The sequence below is a fragment of the Cordyceps javanica genome, chromosome 1 (genome assembly GCF_051103115.1).
Source record: "Cordyceps javanica chromosome 1, complete sequence".
NCBI lineage: Eukaryota > Fungi > Ascomycota > Sordariomycetes > Hypocreales > Cordycipitaceae > Cordyceps > Cordyceps javanica.
In genome coordinates this window covers 8,216,038-8,238,400 of record NC_139295.1, presented here as the reverse complement: position 1 = coordinate 8,238,400, position 22,363 = coordinate 8,216,038, and the positions used below count along the sequence as shown (strand labels likewise).

The following is a 22,363-nucleotide window of genomic DNA, read 5'->3' as shown; positions in this document are numbered from 1 at the left end:
CAGCTGTTTCTCCCTTGTTTTTGGAATCTTTTAGGGCACATGGCCTCGAAATTCGTTGAAAAGTTGTTGTTGGCATTAGCGCCAAGCTGTATACCCTCGGGCGTCACGAAAGACTGGACGAGATGATTTCACCATATTTTAGTACCTAGGGATGAGTGCGGCTATTAGAATTGAACTCCCAAGTAGGAACTGCCACTAATATTTTTTTTTTGCTTTTGCATCGAAATCATCAGCCTTGGTATTCCGGGGATGCCAAGCAAGGTCAGCCACTCAGCAAGCCAAGGAACGTGTTCTAGTGTAAACACAAGGAGACAACGCCACACGAAATGCCCGCAACAGCACCTCAGGCATCCAGTTGGAATCGATCAAAGCGGAGGAACAATATGGTGTATAATTTCCGCGATAATAGTGGACTGGTCTAGTGGCAGGCGATAATTTGAAGACCAAGACGGTCTACCCACGGAAAAGAGCAAACCCGAACCCAGAGTGAAACCGCGCAGCTTCAAATGTGTATGCATTACCGAAAAGAACTATAGACTCCATTCTCAAAGTTAGGTAATATGTTGATAGTTCCAATGGAATGCCTGTAACAAAAGACCCACTCGCAAACCACCAATATTGGGCATCACAACAGTATTGCGCTCCTGGAAAGGCCTTAATCATTCGGTTGAATACAACTCCGAGATCATGATTGGTTGGTTCTCTGTGCTGAGCTTTGCTAGTAGCGTTTGAGGCTCTACCCCCAACATTGGGATGTCCGATATGCGAATGAAACGCTAGCGTAGTTATGTCTGTGAAACGGGTTATTTTTAATATACTGACTTAGTAAGAAGCTTATTATTAGATCAGACTGAGGGAGGAAAATGCTCTGACGATGGGGTGCGCTGTTTTGTATTACTATTGTGGACGGTTGGCGAGACCTAATGTAAGCTCCAACATGCCTTGTATCTGCATAGAATGTGTGTGCCTCAATTCCCCCAATTTGGAACATTTGAAGAGGAGCGCCAGTCACGTTGAACCTAGTATTCTACTTACAGACGTTGCTCGCGATATGGCTTTCCACGAAGTTGGCAAACCAGACTCGGTATTCTCCGAGGCTTTTTCTTTCCCTGTTACATGCTGAAGGTGATCTACCAACTAGAGTGGAGAGTGATTCGAATTTGGAATTGATTTAAACTATTCGGGACGGAGCGGCGACTAGTAATGGGCACGGGGGCCAGGTACACTGAAGCATGTGTCTGAAACACAGGTATCAACTGCACTCCTCGGATCTTGAAGATAGACTGCCCTACGGCTATCTTTAGAAATCCAAACCCAATGCAGAACAAACGTTTAAATAGCGAGCGTTCCTCCCGAGAACTGTAAACATTTCGATCATTAAAGACACAAAAGAAGCTACAACGAAAGGCAGGCACCTCACCTCATCCACCTGGTCTAATAAGCCTTTATATATGTAAGTGTGGTCGGGTTTGCCAACGAGTCTTCCACTAACATTGACTAGATTTATACCACTACACGCAATACCAGCCAGGATGAAGAGTTCTTTAATCATTGGAGCCTGTTATGCTGGCATGACGGCTGCCGCTCCCGCCCACTCCGTCGTTGGCAGAGCGCCCTCGACAGAGACAGCATCTAACGAGGGTCTTGCCCTTCTCCTTCACGCCATGGCTTTGAAACCGACCGAGGGCAAGGGCCCGAATGCTTCCAGTGTCAACATTCTGGCAGAGAACTTGGGCGATATCTTCAAGGGACCGCTCAAGGAGATTCTTGAAGGCCTAGACATTGGCGGCCTGCTGGAAGCATGCAAGCCCGGCGGCGGCGCTGAAGGCGGCAAGGAAGGTGGCAAAGAAGGCGGCAAGGAAGGCGGCAAGGAGGGCGGCAAAGAAGGAGGAGCCGAAGGCGGCAAGGAGGGCGGCAAGGAGGGCGGCGCCGAGGGTGGCAAGGAAGGTGGCAAGGAAGGCGGAGCTGAAGGCGGAAAGGAGGGTGGCAAGGAAGGTGGCAAGGAAGGCGGAGCTGAAGGCGGAAAGGAGGGCGGCAAAGAGGGCGGCGCCGAAGGTGGCAAGGAAGGCGGCAAAGAGGGCGGCGCCGAGGGTGGCAAGCCCGCTGAGGGCGGAAAGCCTGCCGAAGGTGGCGCCGAAGGCGGAAAGGAGGGCGGCAAAGAGGGCGGCGCCGAGGGTGGCAAGCCCGCCGAGGGTGGAAAGCCTGCTGAGGGCGGCGCCGAGGGTGGCAAGCCCGCTGAGGGTGGAAAGCCTGCTGAGGGCGGCGCCGAGGGTGGCAAGCCGGCCGAGGGTGGAAAGCCTGCTGAGGGTGGCAAACCTGCGGAGGGCGGTGCGGAGGGCGGCAAGCCGGCCGAGGGTGGTAAGCCTGCGGAGGGCGGCGCCGAGGGTGCCAAGCCGGCCGAGGGCGGCACGCCTGCTGAGGGCGCAAAGCCTGAGTAATAACTGCGCCTGACCCTGGAAATGCTCTGGCAGCTGGTACTTAGAGACGCATGGCATGGCGGAATTCGAAGGACTGGTTCCTGTGTTATAATAGCAATCGTGTAAATTTTATCATAAGAAAATACTGTTCTCATATAGCAACCTGCATTCTGTCCTGGCTAAGTTATCGGTCTTTGAACTGGGAATAATCCTCTACAGTCGGAACATGGCAGTCTTCTGTGCGAGAAGTACAGTCTCTCGGACGAAACGAACTAATCAGCCCTACATGATGTGTGCAAGTCTTTCAAGCTTGAACACAGGAACCTCATACGCCTGTCTGATGCGACAAAGGCATGAAAGACTGAATTTGCGCTGGTAACCCCTCGGCTCACGCAACCATAGGGTGTTTATTTCTTCGCCATCGATCTACATTCAAAGACTATGAATATGACGACGTGGTATTGCAAGTAGTGCGTATCGTAATTCGTGTGATAAAATATACCATGAACGTGCCACAGTACTCAGATAAAATAAACTGTGCTCAGACTTGGAAGTGACAAACTAACAAAATTTACATGCCAACATGTTAAACTCAAACTTGACCGAGGTTTACTGATCTGCCGGGAAATCTTGCCCGTCTAGCTTGTAGCCCGAGAATGCCAAAGATGGAGTCTACTTCGGGCATGGACGCCACTCTAGGTGGAACTTGACTGTCAAAACGCCACTGATGTGGTCGACCTGTATACAAGTTGTCAGCAAAATTGGCACCAGGCTTCAAGTTCGTAGCTCACTCACCGCGATGAGCGCAGGCAGATGCGTGGGGCTGATGGCGCATGCCGTATTCATGTTGAGGATTGCAGTGCTTCCGCCGCAGGGCGAGTAGGAAGAGATGCCCGGGTTAGAATGAAGGTCAAAGTTGCCACTGTAGGGACCGTTGAGCGGTAGCTTGAAGTCGACATGTTCTGTCCCGCCGCCAGTGAAGGAGTATGTATTGGTGCATTGGCCGTTGACTTTTGCGGGGATTTCTGCGTAGCCATACATGTCCGTATCGACGATGGAGAACCTATAGTGGATTGTGAGTGACTGGGAAATATATGGGGCCAGGTATTAACCACTTACTGAAAGCCGGGTGTAAACTCCATGTTGATGGTGAGTTTGCAGTTCTTGCGCCAATCGGCGGCTTTTGTGCCCGGACCAGTCTGCACCTCGTATGCAGAAAAGGTCACCTCAAAAAGCGTGCCCGTTGCATCTACCTGCACATCAGCCGTCCCTTTCGGGCAGCCGGTTCCTAGCACGCTGACGCCGACGACCCTGACATGCTGAGGGTCGGCTGGAGGCTTGCCAGGGCTGATCTGGCGGTTATCAACCGCCAGACCCCTGGTAAGACCGAGGAGCGGCAAAGCTAGAGCAAGCTTGTAAAGGAGTTGCATAATGGAAAGCTCAGAGTAATTCTTTAAGAGTTGTCACTTTTCTGTATTCTTTTCAATCTTGAAAGTTAATGGATTCGATACAGGAGGGGCTCATGCTCAGTTTTATAGATGAAGTTTGCAGGTCAACGTATTCGACAATTTGGGGGCTTCGAAAGAGTAGAGACTGTCGGCCTCTCGGACTACTCATTATCATGGCGCCACAAATTACATCTACCAACTGCCTCTGGGTCTGGACCGCTCCTTCATTGCTACTCATTTAGGAACTTTTGTAGGACGGATTCAGCCGCATGTGCGGCCTATCGCTGCAGGACGCGTAGAGCAAATACCACTTAATATATTTCTTGTTGCAGGCTGACAAGGGCTTAACATGCTCGCACACTGCAGAGGCGGTGTCTGGGGCACCCTGCACTGGGGAAAGATCTGCGTTGCTCGACCAGTAATAATCTGTATCAACAGATATTAATACAGCAATCAATAACGTATCTATTTGACTTCTTCTGCCGTTAATCAAGCAATTAAAGAATCAGCCGGTGGAGTGTATGCTTATTTTCAGCCCTTTAAAGACCTCGGATGTTGTGGCGTCGTCAGTGTCAGGTGAGTACCGAGCAGAGGGTTGGGACAACTTCATGTTGCCATTCCATGTGAAGAGGGACACTGCGACTGTGTGCCTTTGTGTAGCGCTCGGTGTTCCGCAAGGAATCATAATGCCTAGTAATGGACCCCGGCCTGGGCCCAGACGCAAACCTTTGAGGGCGGACGCTATCTGACCCCCATCTGCAAGGGTACATCGTCGAAGACAGCCCTATGGGGGTAGTGGAGGATCCCACTTTTGCCCTGTTGAAAGAATCGTCTTTCCAAAGTACGACTTGGAGCTCAATTCTTCGTCAGGCTTCACTAGCTAGAGTACCTTGCGCAGACCACTCTATTAATATATGAATAATATAAATATACATAGATGCGGGGTAAAAGAAGGGACCAGTTTCAGCTCCACTATACTGTTCTAGAAGAGCCCCGCTACAGATAGTATGGCATCTACAAGTTGCATGTCCTCGAAATGCGACGTTGAAAGCCGCTCTGAGGTGGCTCGACTTGTCCTAGCTGGACGCCATGGCTACACTCATGCCATATGCCGGAACGCAGCTGAAAGAGATCACGGATCCGGCAGGTGCGCGACACAAAGGGCATCTAATTTACTCGACAGCTTCTGGCTTGAATGCTGCCAAGTGTAGATGGAACAATGCCCCGTGATGGTATTGAGGTGTTCGGCACATAGCACTCGAGTACGCACTGTGGAGTCAAGACGAATGCTATGATTGGACCAGTTCGAGTCTCTCAAGAAAGCCTGGCTTTTGATTGGATTTTCGAATTCGGGCCGCTGATTTTATTGGCAAGCTGTCGATCAACCATATTGTCGGCTGATGAGATGCACCCTGCAGTGATTGCCCACTAACGTGCAATAATAGAATAAGAGGCTATGGTATCAACCAAAAAACAGCGGGACCCTCCATTTGATCAAGACCTAGAACTATCAATCGCATGATGCTTGATGCTGGAAGGAGATCATTCGGAGGAGCTACTATTAGTCATTGAACTGCTCGCTAGCGGAGGATGATCAGCACGGTTAGCATGTACGTCGCCAACAAAGATCAACTACCTAGCCACACTGTATGGTACTAGGCGCTGCAATATAACACAAGAAGAAGAGGACTTATTCATTGTTTTTCATTGGCTGGCGTGTTGTTGATGATCCCAAGTTGCCTTTCGTAGAGAACAGCCCCTTTTAGCCCTACTAATTTCCTCTTGTTATGGTACTGCCCTAGGATAAGGTAATAATATCTAATTATGATAGATAAAAAAAGATAATCTCTATATTAGTATTCTAATATAATAAAACGTTATAAAGAAATAAACATTTTCTGAAAGCTTACCTAAGCTATGGTAGAATAACCCCGTATCTTATTCTATTTTTTAATTTATTATTCCTTTACTCTCCTATATCATATTAATCTATTGTCTTCTTATTCCCTTTGTACTTATCAGAACGCACCGGCCTTCAGTATGGACAAAACCGTAGGAATATCGCCACCGCAATGCTTCACGATGAAACGGCCGATGGCCATGAGAGTGGACTCCTGAACCATGAACTTCCGCCACTTTTCTTGAGTTCACTCACTTGCCTCAAAGGCAACATCATCAAAAGGTGTCTGGAGCCGCATGATGGATAGCAAGATGTAGCAGCGGGTAGCGGCAAGGGCGAGTAGTAGGGGACGCAGAGTAAAGTCGTCTGCTCGGTTGTGGTGGTGGATTGTCACGGCCACGGCGGGCGGGAGTGGCTGGGAGCCCTTTGAAAATCTACTGGCTGGTGCCGACACCTCAGGGACAACATGACTTCTGTCACGAATAATAATGCAAAAAAATTCCAGCGCCTCTTAAAAATACTCTGGCTTCTACTTAAGAGCCTGGCTATACAAAAGTCCCTATCCTATGGCTAGATCTAGAATAACATAACTATTCGTAGTTATAATAACTTACTCTTTATCTTATCTAGTTTCCCTCTCCCTTCCCTTAACTATCAAAATCTCAACTACCAATCGCTCAATAGTTTCTGTAGAGTCCTGGCGCCGGAGTCGAGCTCTTTGTTTGGTGAGTTTAGTAAAAACGACTTTAGAAATGATTTTGCATAACTGCCAAATAATTGCGTGGCTTCCAGGGTAGAAAGATAGATCTTGAAATGAATGAAGGTCTGATTTGTATACTGGTCAGAATGAGGTTGCTCATATATCTAGCAAGTGTAATAAAAATGAGCGACCATTTCTTCGCTACGGGGTAGTCAACTTGGCCAGCTCAACGCAGTAGGTCGAAAGGGAACCTTGACAAGTGAAAGGAAAAAGAAAAAAGAAGAAAAGATTTGCGGGCTTTCATTTGCATTGATGTGCATATTCGGGTTACCAAACTCGAAAGAAACATGCTTGTAGGAGGATGTACAACTTTGTGGCCTCCTGGTGGGCAGCGAAATGCTACCGAGTGAACACGGCCTCGGATGTGTTGCTGTTTACTGGAGAGTTATCCGCACGATGGCTTGTTAAAAAAAATTCCAAGGTAAGGAATCATGACACCGTTCTCGAATAGCTGATGTAGTTGTGTCATCTGCTCCATTACCCAGCAAAATTCGCATTGTTACAGCCACCAACAGTACAGTCTCACCTCAGATACGGTTGCGAATCGCTCGGGAAGTTATATATCAAATAAATACTATCTCCCTTGCCAGTATGTACAATGATGACATTGATGTAGCTATCATCAACAAAATTCTAGATGAGAGAAATAAATCTTCCTCTTGAGATAAAGCGGCCTCACAAGTCACTCTCTCTACCAATATCTAGTTCTTCAGGAACACAGAGAGCATCTTGGCATAGTTGGGGGTTCCAAGACCGGTGACAGGGTCCCAGCCCTGGACGGCGGAAAAGCCGTTGTTGCCGCACTCGCTGGGAGCACCATCACCGTTGGGACCGCCAAGGTGCTGATCACCCGAAGTGATATCGTTGAACATGCCAGGGTTCTGGTACAGGGTGGGGTTGAGGAAACCAAGAGGGCCCTTCTTGCCAGCCTTGATGCGCTCGTTAATGATGCGGTTGATGAGGGCGGCAAAGATTGGAGCAGACTGCGAGGTACCGCCGCTGGTTCCCTCTCGGCCGTTGACAACAACGACACCATACAGTCCGTTGGCGGACACATCAGGATAACCACGGCCAGCGCGGTTGTAGATGCCGCCGTCATCTGGGATCACACCGTCGCTGGTGTTGTAGGACTGGTACCCGGGGTCGTGTTGGGAAAAGTAGCTGCATGGTACAAGGTCAATTGACGTGTGACAGGTGGCTCCGGGGATGATGGAACTTACGTTGCGAGAGCCGACTTCTGATAGTCGGGAGCGGCATTAACATTGCTGAAACCACCGCCGGAGGAAAAGCCCTGCATGGTTGCCGTCTCAGCGTCGCCGGGGCTGGATCCGGCAGGAAGCTGCGTCGCGCCGACGGAGGTGATGTATGGGCAGCCGCCGAGGACGCCAGGAACAAAGACATTCTGGTTGCTGCCCAGGCACTCACGTTCACGGCTGGCAACACCGGAGTCTCCAGAGGAGATCAGTACGGAAACACCCTGAAGACCAAGCTTCATCCACTCATTGCATTGACGCTATCAAAGAGTTAGTTTGTTTGTGCTACGCCATTTGAAAGGACAGAATGGAACCGAGACAGACCTTGACGTAGCTTGCACTGAAATCAACCTCATCAATGCCGTAGGAAATGGAGATGACGTTGGTTGACTTGTACTTTCCGCATTCACCACTGTCATTGCAGTAGGAGCCGTCAAGGGCCTCGAGAAGCGGGTCGAAGAAGCTCAGGGCATCATCAGGCACGCCGACCTCGTAGTTCACGGTGCCCTGGGGGTAAATGATGGGGACGGCCATCTCGTAGTCGAGGTCGGCCTCGCCGCTGTCCTGTGTGCCGCTCTGTTGGTTGACCGGCGCATTCTTGGGGGCGGTGCCACGGGGAACGTAGCTCGCGTATTTAGCGTAGAATTGGTTGAGATCAGACTGAATGTACTGCTCGCCAGCCTCCTCGTAGATTCCAAGATCATTGGAGGCATCTTTCAAGGTGCCCTGCTGAAAGTTGTACATTGAACGAAGGCAGGTCGGGGTGATGCGATTGGGGCACGTGGAAGCCTGCGTGGAGAGGGCCTCGTTGATGGGCCAGAACGGGACCTTTGGAAGCTTGCGCTCAATCTTGCCCTGGGAAGCGAGGGCGATGGCGGGTTGAATGAAGTCGACGTGGTCGGTGATGGTGCTGGGCAGCTTGTACTCGTCGGTGCCAATATAGATGCCCTTGCGGGTCGGGTGGCTGTACTGGTTGTACTTTGCATCTAGCAATGATTCAAGCTTGCCAGTAGTAGTCTCAAAGGTCAACCACCCCTGGTTCTGACTCTGCTTGATGGCATCGGCAGGGATTCCGTTGGTCACCAGCCAAGACTTGACGGCGCCAACAGTGTCGGCGTGAGGCGCAAAGGTAGAGACCACCTGATCCTCGGTGTAGTGGTTGCCATAGTTGGGGGAGCTGGGGTCAGAGCTGTGGTTGTGTGTCAGATTTAATTGAAAAAGCGGTGCAGAGATGCTATAAGAGGAAAAAGAGCAGCACGACATGTACTTACACCTTGAGGAGGAGGTCCATGGCATTTTCCAAGTTGCGCTGCTTCAGTGCAATGCGGACAGGGACGCGGGTGTTGGCGTCGACCGCGGCGCCCTTGGTGTAGCCAGCGTGGCTAGCATCTCTGGACTCATGGACGACCATCTTTGAAGCCGGCGCGGCCAAAGCCGAGGCGGCCATGATGAGGACGTTCAGCTTCATGGTTGGCGATGACGATGGGTCAAAGAGCTTTTGGGGGGTAGAGGAGTTTGGAATGCAGTGCTTGAGCTACCTCATGGCCTTGGAGGGCAGCGAACTCTTTATATAATCTCTCAAATGAGGGGAAAATCTCGATCTCACGCCGAATTTGCGCCTGTTCGTGATTGCGATCCTGATGTGTCATAGTCAACAAGCCCAGCTACTATCACGGCTATACATTGGCACCCCATAACAATCATCACTTGTCCAAGCTACCTTCTGCAATAATCTTAGCATTTTTCTTACCGTAGCAGTGCTAAGGCCGTTTGAATTAGCGAGGAGAGTCTATCTGCCTGTTTAGGAAGTAGGTTTTATGGTTGCATCCGGCCGGTGAACCAGCCGCTCATTAGGATGGGAGACTGCCTAATGTAGTGCGAACAGGCAACTGCTGGATGAGTTCTCAAGGCCGCGCCGCCACTTGTGTACAATGGTCCGACATTAGTAATTCAGATCATATGACAGATAGTACTACAGCACCCAATGATTTCCCAGCGCAAAGTAACAGACACATGCATAATAGACTTGCTGTAGTTTTACTCTTGCAAAAGGGCTGTGGCCATGATAACCGAGTAGAGCTAAAGAAAGAGCCGCTGTCTATCAACAGCGTGATGGGCAAGATGCCAAGGCATGCCAAAAACCTTGGCAGGGACAATGACAGATTTCGCTATCTCGGCCGAGCTGGAGAACAAAGGTCAGGTCATGAGATCGGCAGTCGATGGAACCTTGGCTCTGGATTTGCCTATTTAGGAAGGCAAGATAGTTTTGGCTTAGGAAGCAGGAGCTGTAGCGCATTTCGCAGCGCTACAAAACGTGCAGCGCGTTCCCCACAGACCTCACCCAAAGAGTCCCGACATTGCACTAACGTGCCGTCTTATCCAGCGACTCCTAAAGTGTCCGAGCGAGATAGCTCCTTCTGTGCTGACTATGCTGTGCCAAGGTATAGCACGGGACAGCTCGGATGTTTCGACAGGCACGATATATAGTCAAGGCTTACTCCGTACAGTGGAATCATATGGACAAGCCTGAATACCCCACGCCAGTTGAAAAAGAATTGAGTACAACTGGATGACCTGATCATTACGCCCAAAAGAAAAAAGGGCTCATCGGGATCAGGTAGCCACTGCTGTAGCCTTGACCAAAAAGTCTAGAAAACACTCACAAGTCACGCAATGCACGCCCGGAAGCTATCATTTTACATCCATTTCAGAGTCTCATCGGTGTCAATATGATGGTTCGTAGTCACACTTGCGAGCTCCATATAGTCACTGGTCCGTCCTCCAACAGCTTCGGTGGGCCTCCCGTCAGCAGCCGGCCTTCCACTTCGAGTATCGTGGATATTCTCATCGCTCTTTCTCACTAAAGCCTCTGACTGGCAGGTATCAATTCAATTCAGTGGTCTCTTGGCTGTTAAAAACACTTCAGCTGAGGTAAAGATTCCTGGTTGAGCTGGAGTTTTCTGTGCTGCGTCCGAGCGTATTGATTGAATGGAGGAGCGATCTGACATGTTGTGGATGGCTACTTCAAAGATTTCTAAACAGGCCTACGAGGTTGTTTCGCGTAGACTTGGTATGAGAATGATCAGTATGATGCTCATAGCCGAGGCCAGGCTTTGTGACTGAGATGGCCGGTCCAAGTCCGGGTACTTGTTCTTCGAACGTAATATGACCCGGACACACAGGTGAAAGCCGCAGCCTCTACCTTCTCCAAACCCTGGAGATGATATCCCAGTTTGCAGACAACATAGCTGTCCCTTTTGACGCTAAAAGAGGGCGAACAACCGGCGCGCATTTCAGGATACCAGGTTTAGGCGACTGGAAGGCATGGTAGGAGATGCACATGTCGCCGATTGCGATAATCTAGACTATCCTGACACGCCAGAGTACGCTATCCGTAGACTCTCCATTGAGTTGGAACATTTGGAGATTCGGGGACTGGTGGTCCGGGTAGAATCTCCCTCAAAAGTTCATTCACTCCTTTCCCCATATCAGCGCACTTCTTCCACTGCCGCGGGTAGCCAAGGCTGACTTCCTCGAACCGGCACCCGTCCCTCCAGTCGGTGCGTCGGATGTGAATGTGGCCGCTGATGACCACCTTGGCGCCGAATCGCCTGTGCCAGTCATCCGTCAGCTTGGTACCGCACCACAGACTAAACCTGGGGATCAGCGGGAGGTTGACCAGGTCCTCCCGCAGCTGCCAGTGGTTGGCGATGACGAGGGGCAGCGAAGGGAACCGCGCCCTTGCCGCGCCCAGCTTCGTCTCAAACTTGTGCACAAGCGCCCAGCACCAGTCTTGTCGCGTAGCGTGCGGGTCTGGGTGAAGCATAAACTCATCCGTCGCGACCGTGTCCTTTTCGTTTGCCCACTCAACCGCGCCCTCGATGCTCACGTCGTCGGGTCTGAACGAATAGTCGTACAGCGTGAAGAGGGGAGCGACGACCGCCGGGCCGCCCTCTCCGTTCCAAACAGCAAAGTCGTCTTCTGGAGTGAGGACGTTGTATTCTCGGGCGATGGCGACGCACTCTTGATACTTGTGCTCTCCTCGAGCGCCACTGCCCTTGCCGCGGAGGGTGTAAAGCTCGTGGTTTCCGGGGCACCACCACACCGTGTCAAAGCACGCGATCGCCTTGGAGAATGCTGATCGCAGATGATCTTCAGATTCTCCCACGTCGCCGCACAGAATGAGCCCGTCCCCCGGGTGAGGCGCCAGCTTAGACCAAGCTACCCTGTTGTCTGCGAATGCTAGGTGGATGTCCCCGATGGCATAAAGCTTCCCCTTTGTCGTTGTAATAGCCGGGGCCGAGCTGCTTGATTCCATCTCCTGACCGGGAGGCCGAGGTGCTGCAGAACTGGAGGCCATTGCTGTCAAGTTGGAAGTTCAGCGTCACAGCCTTGCTGACTGGGATCACTGACTGGGATTAGTGAGTGTCAGCCCCCGCTTTGGCGGTTCTTATCTGATGAGGTCACTGTCACGCCCGAGCGTTATGGGTGAACACCAATGAACTAATAAGGATCGTTTACAAGAGACGCAAACAGTATGGTCGCCTGCTATACGCAAAGTTGACTACATAGCTGATGGTACTTGGGAGTACAGGCGGCCACATCTGCGACAACTAAACTACAATCTGTGCCGTTTCTCTACGATTACAACGCCGTTTGTGCCCGTCGCCGAGCTTCCAATGCCATGCCGCCGAATCTGTTCATTTTTTTTTTCTTGATGGCTTCACATTTTTGTCGATGCTGTCTAGTCGCTTGTCTAGGGGCCATCTTTGCGGTTTTCTGACGCGACCGACAATTCTTGACTGACGCAGTAAGATGTCGCCGGGATTCGTAAATTTAAGCATAAAACCTACAATGAAAAATCGAATATAATCTGGAGTCAAAGGAACTTGCTTTTTTTCCCCGGATCATATTGGCTGAAGCAGCTAGAGTGCGTGTCGGCGCCGGCACAAGCCTTATCCCAAGGGCGACAGCTGACCTCCGTACAGTATCGGCAACAACGGCAAATACTTCCTTCTGAGCAAAAAATGATCTTGTTCAAGTCAATACCGTTTCAGCTGTTGAGGAGCTCATACTTTCTAGATGTGTTTTACGTACGTCAGCCAAGTGCCTGTTCCGAGCCTCCGGCAGCGTTGTTTAGCATCACCTTTGGTATCTTGGAGATGTAGAGAATGACGCGAACACTACAGTAGCGGTAGAGAAGTGACTTCACTAGAGACTAGTGAAAAGTGATTTAACCAGGCTCAATGAGCTGTGCTAATCGGACTCCATATCTTGTTCCAATTAGTGATATTTAACCATGAAAAAAAGGGATTAAAATGCCTAGCTTTCTAGTATCCGACATATATATACATATACCTACCTAGATCAAGCATGAGTGGAACCCTAATGTAGTAAACGAATAAACGGTTCTCCAATAATAATTAAGCCAATGTAGATACATAACTCTCCATTGTCTACTCTCAGTAGATTTTGAACCGCTCCTTATTGCACGCTATACAAGCCAAAACCTGGCTAGGCAGTAGAGAGGACTAGTGAATTCGCAGAAATTGAGTGTCAAGTAACGATAGGCTCTCTCCAAGTTACTTTCGAATATAAGATGCGTATGCATTATCATTCAGTAAAGCTCAGCCGAGTTCAACAGCAACTTGTGCATAGTTTTCCACTACGCTACGCTGGCACGAGCAGTCTACGGTGAGTTGAGTTTCGACACGCGAAGTTTATTTCCGGCTCGTATAATTATTCCTTTTCTTCACACTAGGGTTAAGCTGTTGGGAACCTGGGCACTGCCTAATATTTTCGCTGATTGGCCTAGTATAACAAAACTTGTCAAGCCTTGGCTGCTCGGAGAACACAACAAGTTTCTCTTTGTGAATGCAAGCTTGGTGGACACAGAGGGTGGCAAGATTATGCCGAATTCGATCGTTCGCGTCGAAAATGGTCTCATTGTCTCTGTTTCCAAGGACGCACCATTGGAAAATACGCAACAGAGCGTGGACGGCTCGTCCACTCACAGTACTACAGATTTCAAAAGAATCGATTCGCAGGGAAGATTTCTCTGCCCAAGACTGATTGACTGCCATGTCCATATTGCCGTACCGCCTGGGGAAAAGAATTTGAGTGCCTACCGAAATATGATCCAGAAAGTGAGCCTCTTGCGTCAGCCTATGGTTCTCAAATCAATGATTCGTCGAGGTTTTACAACAATCCGAGACTGTGGAGGAGCTTCTCTCGCAATTAAGGCGGCACCCAAGGAAGGGTTGTTCGTCGGTCCCCGAGTTTATATTGCCGGCTGCCCCCTCTCGCAGACAGGAGGCCATGGTGACTTGAGGCTTGCCCACGATGAGAGCCTCTGCAGCTGCAGCAGCGTTGCAAATTTCTCTCGCATCGTGGATGGGGTACCAGAATGCCTCAAGTATGCTCGAGAAGAATTGCGCCAAGGGTCGAATTTCATCAAGATTATTGGTGGCGGGGGAGTTGCCAGCCCTACTGATAAGATCGAGAGTCTTCAGTTCTCTGATGAAGAGATCCGAGCCATTGTTACTGTTGCTAAGAATGCCGGAACCTACGTCACAAGTCACTGCTATACATCACAGGCAACTAAGCAGGCTATTAACCAAGGCGTTAGAGGGATCGAGTATGGCAGCTCGCTGAACGAAGAAACCGCAGCTCTAATGGCCAGCACTGGCACATTACTAACGCCCACCGTGGTCACCAACATGATAGAGAAGCTGTTGCATCGCAGCTACAGCCTTCTCTCCGCATAGATAGTCCACGAGAGGCCCGCGGCGCTCGATAGTGCGATCCGGCATTCATGGCCGGCACATCAAGCTACGGGAAGTTGGTGGCCACTCCTAACCCATGACTACTGGCAGCATCATGTCCCGTTGACGGGTAATGATATTGGGGGGAACTTGGAATCTTCGCGCGACACTGAGACAGCTGGGGAGTAACAATAGGAACAAGTAAGTAATTCTCGGGCAACGAAGGGGAGCGGTAGGTGCTTCGCTAGTGCATGGAAAAAACCCGCGTTCAAGAACAAAAGGACGTCAATAACCACTTCAATTCAATTCATGAGATTAGATAGGCTATACGTGACTGAGGATAAGCTGTCATCCCAAATGAACTCCCATGCAACACAGCCAGACCGAAAGTCCAGCTATCTATCAGTCGTCTTTCGGATCCCAGGGAAAGCCTTGCTTATACGTGAGCTCATTACATGGCTTATCCGTAGAAATAATAACGTGCATCGCATGCTTGCTCGCATTCAGGCTCACGATTTTGTATAGTCCACGCTCGAGGTGCTTGGCGACCTGTAGAAGCGCCTTTTCAACGTGGCCGTTGGTACCCGTCCGAAGGATGCGAAAGTCTGATGCGGCACTCATGTTCGTGTAGATGACGTCCACATTGTATACAACCTGGTAACTTCCGTCCGGCAGCCGTATGTCACCTGGCGGGAGGCCTTCAACAGTGCTCGTAGGAGTGACATCCGACATTATCGTAGTGTTGTATGAGTTTCGTGAAGAATAGTGAGCGAATGCTATTAGCTGCGAAAAGGTTCGAAAGTCTTGGATTTGATGATCGCGAAGAGAACGAAAACCATGCTTTTGGCTCTGGCCATGGCTTCCTTTTAGCTTGAATCGGCTTCAATGTAACGTTTTTCTATCATTTTATGTGTATGCACACCAGCTGCGCGACTTCAGCGATAAACTGAAGGGCTTCCACGGCACGATATTGAGAGCGGCACGATATTGAGAGCTACCATTTACATATACCAACGACCACTTGCATAGCATACGCTGAAAACCACTTGCGTACGCTAGCAGCTAGCTGTCACTCACAACAATGTGACCACATGGTTGCGAATTTGCCACCGTCGAATTGGACCCACAGAAAAAGGTTAAGAAACAGAAAAGAGAAGACATAAATTCTGCCTGGAGCACTCTAATTTTTTCAAAGTAAGAGTCCTGTTTCCCCGCCACACCCAGTGAAGGGCATGAGGTTCCACAGGGGTCACACCTCCGCATTTACTCTCACAGTAACCACCCTCATCTTCATCACGGCGAAGATAGATGTCAGCTATCTACCACTGCTCTGTACTACTGCCATGTTAGTTACGCGTGACGCCTGGCCGTATTATAAGAGGGCCGGTTCCCACAGTGCATTTTGCAGTAGAGGCCAAAGATGAGCATAGTTTTGGAGTGGATTGGCATTGCTTGCCAATACTACGGCAGTTGCTTCCGCAACTCTTGCACGATCTATCGGTTTATCGATGAGAAAAGAGCTAGGATCAGATAATGGAGGGCTGGTACGGATGGGAAGATACACTTTCGGGCGAGACTCTCTTCCCTTGTTTGACCGATTATGCGTCCCACTGATGAAAGGCCCTGGAAGCGTGGAGTGATTTCTATCGCACCCATGCCCGAATGTGGCTCGGGCACGGATGAGGGCAGAGCGGCAATAGACTGATCTATACGTGAATGAATGCACGGGTGGGTAAATACTAATTCTATGTTAAGTAGTCTCGCTATAGCAAAGAGAAAGAACTGATGGGTCTACGGGGACAGCTTAACTTAACACATCTCGCAACGATATGTCAATAAGGACCTGGGCTTTTATTGGCGGAGACGCCCAAAGCCTACACCACCAGCTGCTGTCTAGCCAGTTTCTGAGGCATCACTGAGTCTGCCCCCAATAAGCGATGACTGTTGTCTCAAAGACTGATATGATTGACCCCGATAGCATGAATAGAACGAACCAGAGTTTTAGACAAGTGCTGCCAGGCATATAATGAAGTTGTGGTGAGGCTCTTCAACGTGATGGCAGGAGTATCCACGGGCGCAGGTCGATGGCGGTGAATTCCAAAGATGAGTGGGCGAGAATATAACCAAAAAAGTATCACAGTCATTTCATTTGTTGCTCGACATAATCCAGGGTGCATACTCCTCAGGTTTCAATAGCTGTTGGGCTCGTGTCAGTGAGCTATAATAGGTACTACTTTTTTCTTAAGGCTCTTGTATAGCCTACAGGGCTGCTTTCGCAGTCATTGATTGGGTCCATTCGTCATTGTGCTTCATCATGAACCATAACAGCTGTGAAGATATGGACCACCGAGCGGGCACTGGAAAAACATGGTCACGTTTAACATCCGTAGCCTCTCTTGGTGGATAGTGGAACTAGCCTTTACTAACCCTGGAAAACATATATACACCTATGAATTATCACAGCATATACTCACTATCGACAATAGCTGTAGTATCTTGTTCTTTGCCTGCTATAATAGCGAAAGGTGTAATGGCCGCCTGGTGGTGTGTGGAATGTGCCAAAACTGGCCATGTTTTTTGGTACCCGCCTCGACCACTACAGTGTTTATGGGGTTCGCGATAGTTGCATACTTACAAAGATACTGGCTGGATGTTCTTCTTGTTGTACAAACAATGGCCGCTGAGGCTACTCCGTAGTAATCGCATACCATCGGCTTTACATTTGCGATATAACTCGGCGTGAAACAAGTGTATTGCCCCATCACGAGGCCTCCTCTGCTAGTATTAGTAGTCACCATGGAAGGACCCCTTTCAGCAGACACCCTGGCATCAAGATGTCGGCTGTAAATGCCGAATTTACCGATGCCGAGACGATGGCTAGTGCTTAAGAGTTGGGAAGAATATGCCTTTATCAGATATAGGTCTAGGTTCAACCGCTAAGACAAGCAGCGTCGCCGTGCAGAAACTATTCACAAAAGTATATATAGACACAGCGGCATAGGCCATCCACGTTGTTTAGAACAAGCCAGTCAGCTCCTCATCATTGACTACAACACGTTGCAAGAACACTTCTTCTCCGAGGGAATCTCAATTTTTGCTCGGCACTCGTTCATCATGAAGGCCGCCTTGCTTACTCTTTTTGCGGTGGCGGCGACAACCATTGCAGATGCAGCCCATATTCAAGCGCGCAGTCCTCCGCAGCCAGGCTCAGAAGCCGCCCGCACGCTTCTGGACCTGGTTGGAAAGGGAATGCAATCTTGGGGTTTGGCCGGCGCGGTCAGCCCCCCCCCTCCCCCTGGCGGGAGCCGGAGCCCGACCAATCCATGGGGCAGCAACATTGGGAACGTGCCCAAGCTGAACCGGCCCTACCCCCACCCGCATGCGCATAGCAGGCTCGGAACACCGGGTAACCCCCTCGGGCCGCACAAGAAACAAGGAAGAATGTACCCGCGTAGGAGGACATGCGCAAGCAAGCGTGGCGTCCGGTGCTCACTCGGCACGACCGCAGCCAACGGAGCGTCCAGGTACCCAAGGCTCCGCCTCAACGGACGAGGCGTACTCATGGTGGCGTTTACGAGCCTCGCGCCTCATGCGCGTGATGTCCTGGAAGCGATCAAACGCTGGGACAACCCGATTGGCGCAGCGGTATTGTGGTTTGACGAGGCGATGAAAGACCTTCAGGAGGCTATCGGAGGAAAGCCCGTGCCCGAGATTGATGGCAACGAGCTCAAGCTCTGGTTAATTTGCCTCTTCAGAAGCGAGAACCCAAGATACCCGGACCCGGTTGACAAGGCCTGCCAGCGCCTCAAGAACGCGCCCGCCGAGGAACAGAAGCAGCAGCAAGCAATTGACGGCCTGAACCAAGTTGCAGACCTGTGTGAGGAGGTTGAGGCGGATCCCCCCGCCAACGACAGGATAAGAAACGAGTTGTTCCAGCTTTGCGACAAGTTCGCCGAGACCTTGGAGAATATTGTCGATGCCAACGCGGGACTGATCCTCATGGGAGAGTGGGCTCGTGCTCGATCGCTGAATTACCAGACAATTGACGAATCTGATATAGTAGTCGCTCGAGATTTTGTCCAGAAAGGCGCGCTCGGTCCGTTTCCAAACCAAACGGAAGCAGCCGAGATTGCCGACCTGTACATGGAGAACATGTCCTCGTACGTTATTGTGGAGGTGGAAGATGACGGTACCGAAGTCGTGATCGACCACGCAAAGCCGCCGGCGTGGTACGAGTTGCTGCACATAGGAGCCGCTTACGTCCCGGAAGACAGAGAGGCCATCAACGAAGGTTTGGAGCTCCTCAAAGACAGCCCCTACCTGCGCCTCTTCGACAGAGAGGCGAGAGACAACACGCTGCCGGTCGACAGCTGCTGGGACCAGGCGGGCCTGCTCGCCTTCCAGCCCAGCCGGTGGGATTTAATCGCCGCGGGAATGGTCTACCTCGAGCGCAAGCTGCGGGATATCAACAGCCCCCTTGTCTGCGCGCCGGGCTTGACACCCCAGACCTTTTGGCTGCTGCGTTGCGGACTTGCCATCCCTCCAGAGGCAACGGTACGATGATGGCATGATTTGCTAAAGAGTTCTGGCTCCCTCAAAGCGGTCCTCGAAGTGAACTCGCCGCTTCTAGCGGCCCTCTCCTTGGGCGATGAGAGCTCGGTAGCACAACTTGAGGTCATTCCTGTCGCAGTCCGTTTCACGTTTCCTGCGTCGCTCTATGGCTGATTTGGTGTCGAATCTCATATCCCTAAGAAAAAGAGAAATCAGTAAATAAATACAAAAACATTTCGTCATTAAGATTCAGGTCAACACTAGCTACATCTTCTTGCATAGATTCTCCACAGTCTGGCATTTCTTTGAATGCAGAATACATCTGTTCAATGGACCCTGGCTGCTGGTATCAAAGTGCTGGCGTGAGTATTGCTTCACTTATTAGGCTTGCGCCCTGCTCACAGGGGTGCTTAGGGGCCCTCAGCCAGTACCAATGTAGCTGTCCGGTAACGCACTAATTATTATTCCAACTGCAACAGGCTACTTACCATCAGTTCTCTCACATAAACTTGCGCCAAGTTTCTCGCCATCAACTAGAATGCTGCCACTCAGTGAAGCAGTCCTCCCAGCCCGTCTTACCGGACGCCCAGAATTTTCGAAGACACTGGAGTGTGACCGATACGCCGCGAGAGGAAGAATACAGATCAGAGGTCGCTCGGAGATGGCGATCCAGGGTGACCTGTTGAGCCACTGGACCGCCGCCCAGGGCGGCAGCCGCTACAGTCAACGGCCAAGCCGCAGAGAGATGATAGCCACAGTGCGCCTGCAGACGTTCCGCCAGCGTCGTCGTCAGCTCTGCCTTGGCGAAGCGCTGCGAAGGGGAGAGCGGGTGGCTCATGTGCTCGCTCAGTGACAGTCGCAAGTAGAGCTCCGTAGCGGACTGGTAGATCTGGGCGAGCAGGAGACGAACCTCGGGGCTGCACAGTTGAGGACGCTCGGTCCAGTTCTCCGGTTTGAAGCTTTGAATGCTGGCGAGGATGACGGCGGCGGCAGCGCGGATCATCTTGTCGTCGCGCTCCCTGGACACGGTCTGTGCCCTTAGCCAATTAATGTCAACGAGACAGCGATACAGCTGCGTCGGGCAGGGGAAGCTATCGACAAAGGCGGTTGTATATAGCAAGTATGCGTCGTCGTTGACAATGTAGCATTCCGTAGGCAGATGGTCCCTTGCGGGTGAAGTAGTGTTTATTATCGTGGTGATTCTAGACGGCGCCCGTTAGTACACACGTTGATGCATATCATTGTCCCATCCATCTGGGAGCGCATAGTAATGAGCCGACATACACCATAAACGCATTGATACCTTGACCCACCAATTCTTGTCTTTCCATGACTTTTCGAACTCCTCCCCGAGTCTGCACCATGGCGGCAAACCCTTTCAAATGCAGAGGTAGGCTCGGAGATCTCAACGCCATCTGACGAGCGTCTTTGATTAGCAAACGTACATGACCAAGCAATAAGATTTGTTGAGAGAATGGAGCAACAAGGAAATTTTCAGTATACCTCGCCCACAAGGAGATTGGCCAGCCGCCTTAGAACCATTTTGGACATGTATAAATCGGGATTCTTGACATCACGGGAAAGCGAGCTTATCGCCAAGCCATTATAGTACTTGTAAAGCTTCAGGCGGCGCGCCACATCGAGTTGCATGTCGGGATCAGCATATCCGGTCAAAGTCGGGTCCTCTTTCTTTAGCGTCGTCGCCAGCGACGATAGGATGATGGCCGGCTTCATGGCGTCCGGGTGAGAGAAGAACCAATTCTCGTCGCTGTATGGCAATCTCTTGACAATTGAACGCTCCGTTGTCCAGGTGCGGCGAAGCCGTGCAACCCCTTTTTGGGGTAGCAGAAGGTCAGCGCGAATCCTAACGACGGCTTGCCTCGCACTGTGGATATGTCACTGGGGGCACTTACAGCCATGGCATGCCGTCATCCAGTCATATTCGATTGTGGAATGATGCTGACCAGGCGACCAAATGAGCGTGGGCAGCTCAGGATGTTCACGTTTATATACTCCCGAGTCGGCTGAAGTGGGCGGTGACTTTTCGTCGGGCTTGGGCCGGATTTCTACGTGCCTTTGCCGGGATGACACCGGGAGAGTCATGTCGCATGGTCTTCCCCCCCGAGTACAGTTCTTGCAAGCTGGCGTTGCTTCATCGCATTTTATATGGCGAGCCCTTGAAAGGGGGGGGGGAGGGCGGTTGGCACGGGTCAGCGAGCGAATTGTGCGGGCGCCTCATATCGGTACAGAGCAGCTGTCGTAGACTCACCGACATGTGGAACATCCTGTTCTCACTCTCGGCGCCCATCTCTTTGACTTGGAATTTGTCATTGGTTTGGGCTGCTTACAATCTGCAGGGGCATGTTCTGATCGCGAATCATCACCTGACTGATTGGCTGGTAAGGAGCGCGGAACTTTGTCATGGCTACGAAGAGACTGCCCCTCTGCAGCACTTAGGAGCATTGTTGCCGGCGGCTTATTTTCAGCTGCCGCGTAGCATATCCCGAGATATGCCCCAGCGCTAGCAACGGTAGGAATGATAAGTCAGACGTAGTTTATAAGTTGGAGGAGAAAGTATTGCATTGGCGCGACTTGCCCGTTACCCTAGCTTGGCCCCCATATCTTCGGGCCGCTTTGAGGTCCATTTTTTTTACTTATCACGTGGATATTCGAGTCTTGTAGCTAATTTGCTAATCTTGCAGCCCGACATTGTTAATGTATGGAAATAACCTTTTTACCACCACGGGCATTCTCACCTCCTTTTCGAGGGCATCCTTTGCCATGCCATATTCGTTGGGACAATGCTCGAGCGCTTCTCGTCACTAGCAAGATATTTGCACAGCTCGCAGCCTCTCACTTGACTCGCGAGGTTCGCTTTTCCCGGCAGGAAATAAGCTCGTCTTCTAGTAGTGCTGCAAGAGTACTTGTGCATTGGTACTGCAGCAGAAACAGGGATATCGACCACGACAAATCGATGTAGGCTGAATATAGCCGTTAAAACCCAACTGCTCACCTTTTGATGGAAGCATTTGACGTAACCCACCGAGAGGTCTGATGTCACAATAGTCTGCAATTGTTATGGATCGTCGAGAGGACACCTTCCTGGACGGGCTGCATTTCAGCTGCTTCAACGCCGTATTCTATTGGGTGTTACAGGCTACAAACGGCCATGGCACTCCACTTCCGATCTGTTGGCCCTTCTCCCGCCCCGGTACGAGCTGGGGCGGGGCGTTGGAAACCTGCCATCGCAACCACCTTGCTCGACACATG

General features: G+C 50.8%; 8 protein-coding genes across 8 annotated transcripts; 3 read left to right on the top strand and 5 right to left on the bottom strand.

Annotated features, from left to right (window-relative positions):
* Positions 1-1,664: 1,664 nt before the first annotated feature.
* Positions 1,665-2,438, top strand: V2A60_002515 (uncharacterized protein; the record flags this gene model as incomplete). Its single annotated transcript, XM_083253864.1, has 1 exon — positions 1,665-2,438. The coding sequence occupies one exon, from the start codon at positions 1,665-1,667 to the stop codon at positions 2,436-2,438; it is 774 nt and encodes a 257-aa protein (XP_083109990.1).
* Positions 2,439-3,089: 651 nt separating this feature from the next.
* On the bottom strand, positions 3,090-3,847 carry V2A60_002514 (DUF4360 domain-containing protein; the record flags this gene model as incomplete). The annotated part of the gene is made up of 3 exons (XM_083253863.1): positions 3,090-3,155; positions 3,213-3,480; positions 3,537-3,847. The coding sequence occupies 3 exons, from the start codon at positions 3,845-3,847 to the stop codon at positions 3,090-3,092; spliced, it is 645 nt and encodes a 214-aa protein (XP_083109989.1).
* A 3,379-nt stretch (positions 3,848-7,226) lies between these two features.
* On the bottom strand, positions 7,227-9,246 carry V2A60_002513 (S53 family peptidase; the record flags this gene model as incomplete). The annotated part of the gene is made up of 4 exons (XM_083253862.1): positions 7,227-7,686; positions 7,746-8,038; positions 8,103-8,967; positions 9,050-9,246. The coding sequence occupies 4 exons, from the start codon at positions 9,244-9,246 to the stop codon at positions 7,227-7,229; spliced, it is 1,815 nt and encodes a 604-aa protein (XP_083109988.1).
* Positions 9,247-11,166: 1,920 nt separating this feature from the next.
* V2A60_002512 (metallophosphoesterase family protein) lies at positions 11,167-12,138 on the bottom strand (the record flags this gene model as incomplete). The annotated part of the gene is made up of 1 exon (XM_083253861.1): positions 11,167-12,138. The coding sequence occupies one exon, from the start codon at positions 12,136-12,138 to the stop codon at positions 11,167-11,169; it is 972 nt and encodes a 323-aa protein (XP_083109987.1).
* A 2,046-nt stretch (positions 12,139-14,184) lies between these two features.
* On the top strand, positions 14,185-14,545 carry V2A60_002511 (uncharacterized protein; the record flags this gene model as incomplete). The annotated part of the gene is made up of 2 exons (XM_083253860.1): positions 14,185-14,193; positions 14,291-14,545. 2 exons carry the CDS (start codon positions 14,185-14,187, stop codon positions 14,543-14,545), a joined length of 264 nt encoding a protein of 87 aa, XP_083109986.1.
* A 399-nt stretch (positions 14,546-14,944) lies between these two features.
* Positions 14,945-15,274, bottom strand: V2A60_002510 (uncharacterized protein; the record flags this gene model as incomplete). The annotated part of the gene is made up of 1 exon (XM_083253859.1): positions 14,945-15,274. The coding sequence occupies one exon, from the start codon at positions 15,272-15,274 to the stop codon at positions 14,945-14,947; it is 330 nt and encodes a 109-aa protein (XP_083109985.1).
* A 2,382-nt stretch (positions 15,275-17,656) lies between these two features.
* V2A60_002509 (uncharacterized protein) lies at positions 17,657-19,105 on the top strand (the record flags this gene model as incomplete). The annotated part of the gene is made up of 1 exon (XM_083253858.1): positions 17,657-19,105. The coding sequence occupies one exon, from the start codon at positions 17,657-17,659 to the stop codon at positions 19,103-19,105; it is 1,449 nt and encodes a 482-aa protein (XP_083109984.1).
* A 517-nt stretch (positions 19,106-19,622) lies between these two features.
* Positions 19,623-21,196, bottom strand: V2A60_002508 (uncharacterized protein; the record flags this gene model as incomplete). The annotated part of the gene is made up of 4 exons (XM_083253857.1): positions 19,623-20,295; positions 20,378-20,508; positions 20,597-20,925; positions 21,007-21,196. 4 exons carry the CDS (start codon positions 21,194-21,196, stop codon positions 19,623-19,625), a joined length of 1,323 nt encoding a protein of 440 aa, XP_083109983.1.
* Between the last annotated feature and the right edge of the window lie 1,167 nt (positions 21,197-22,363).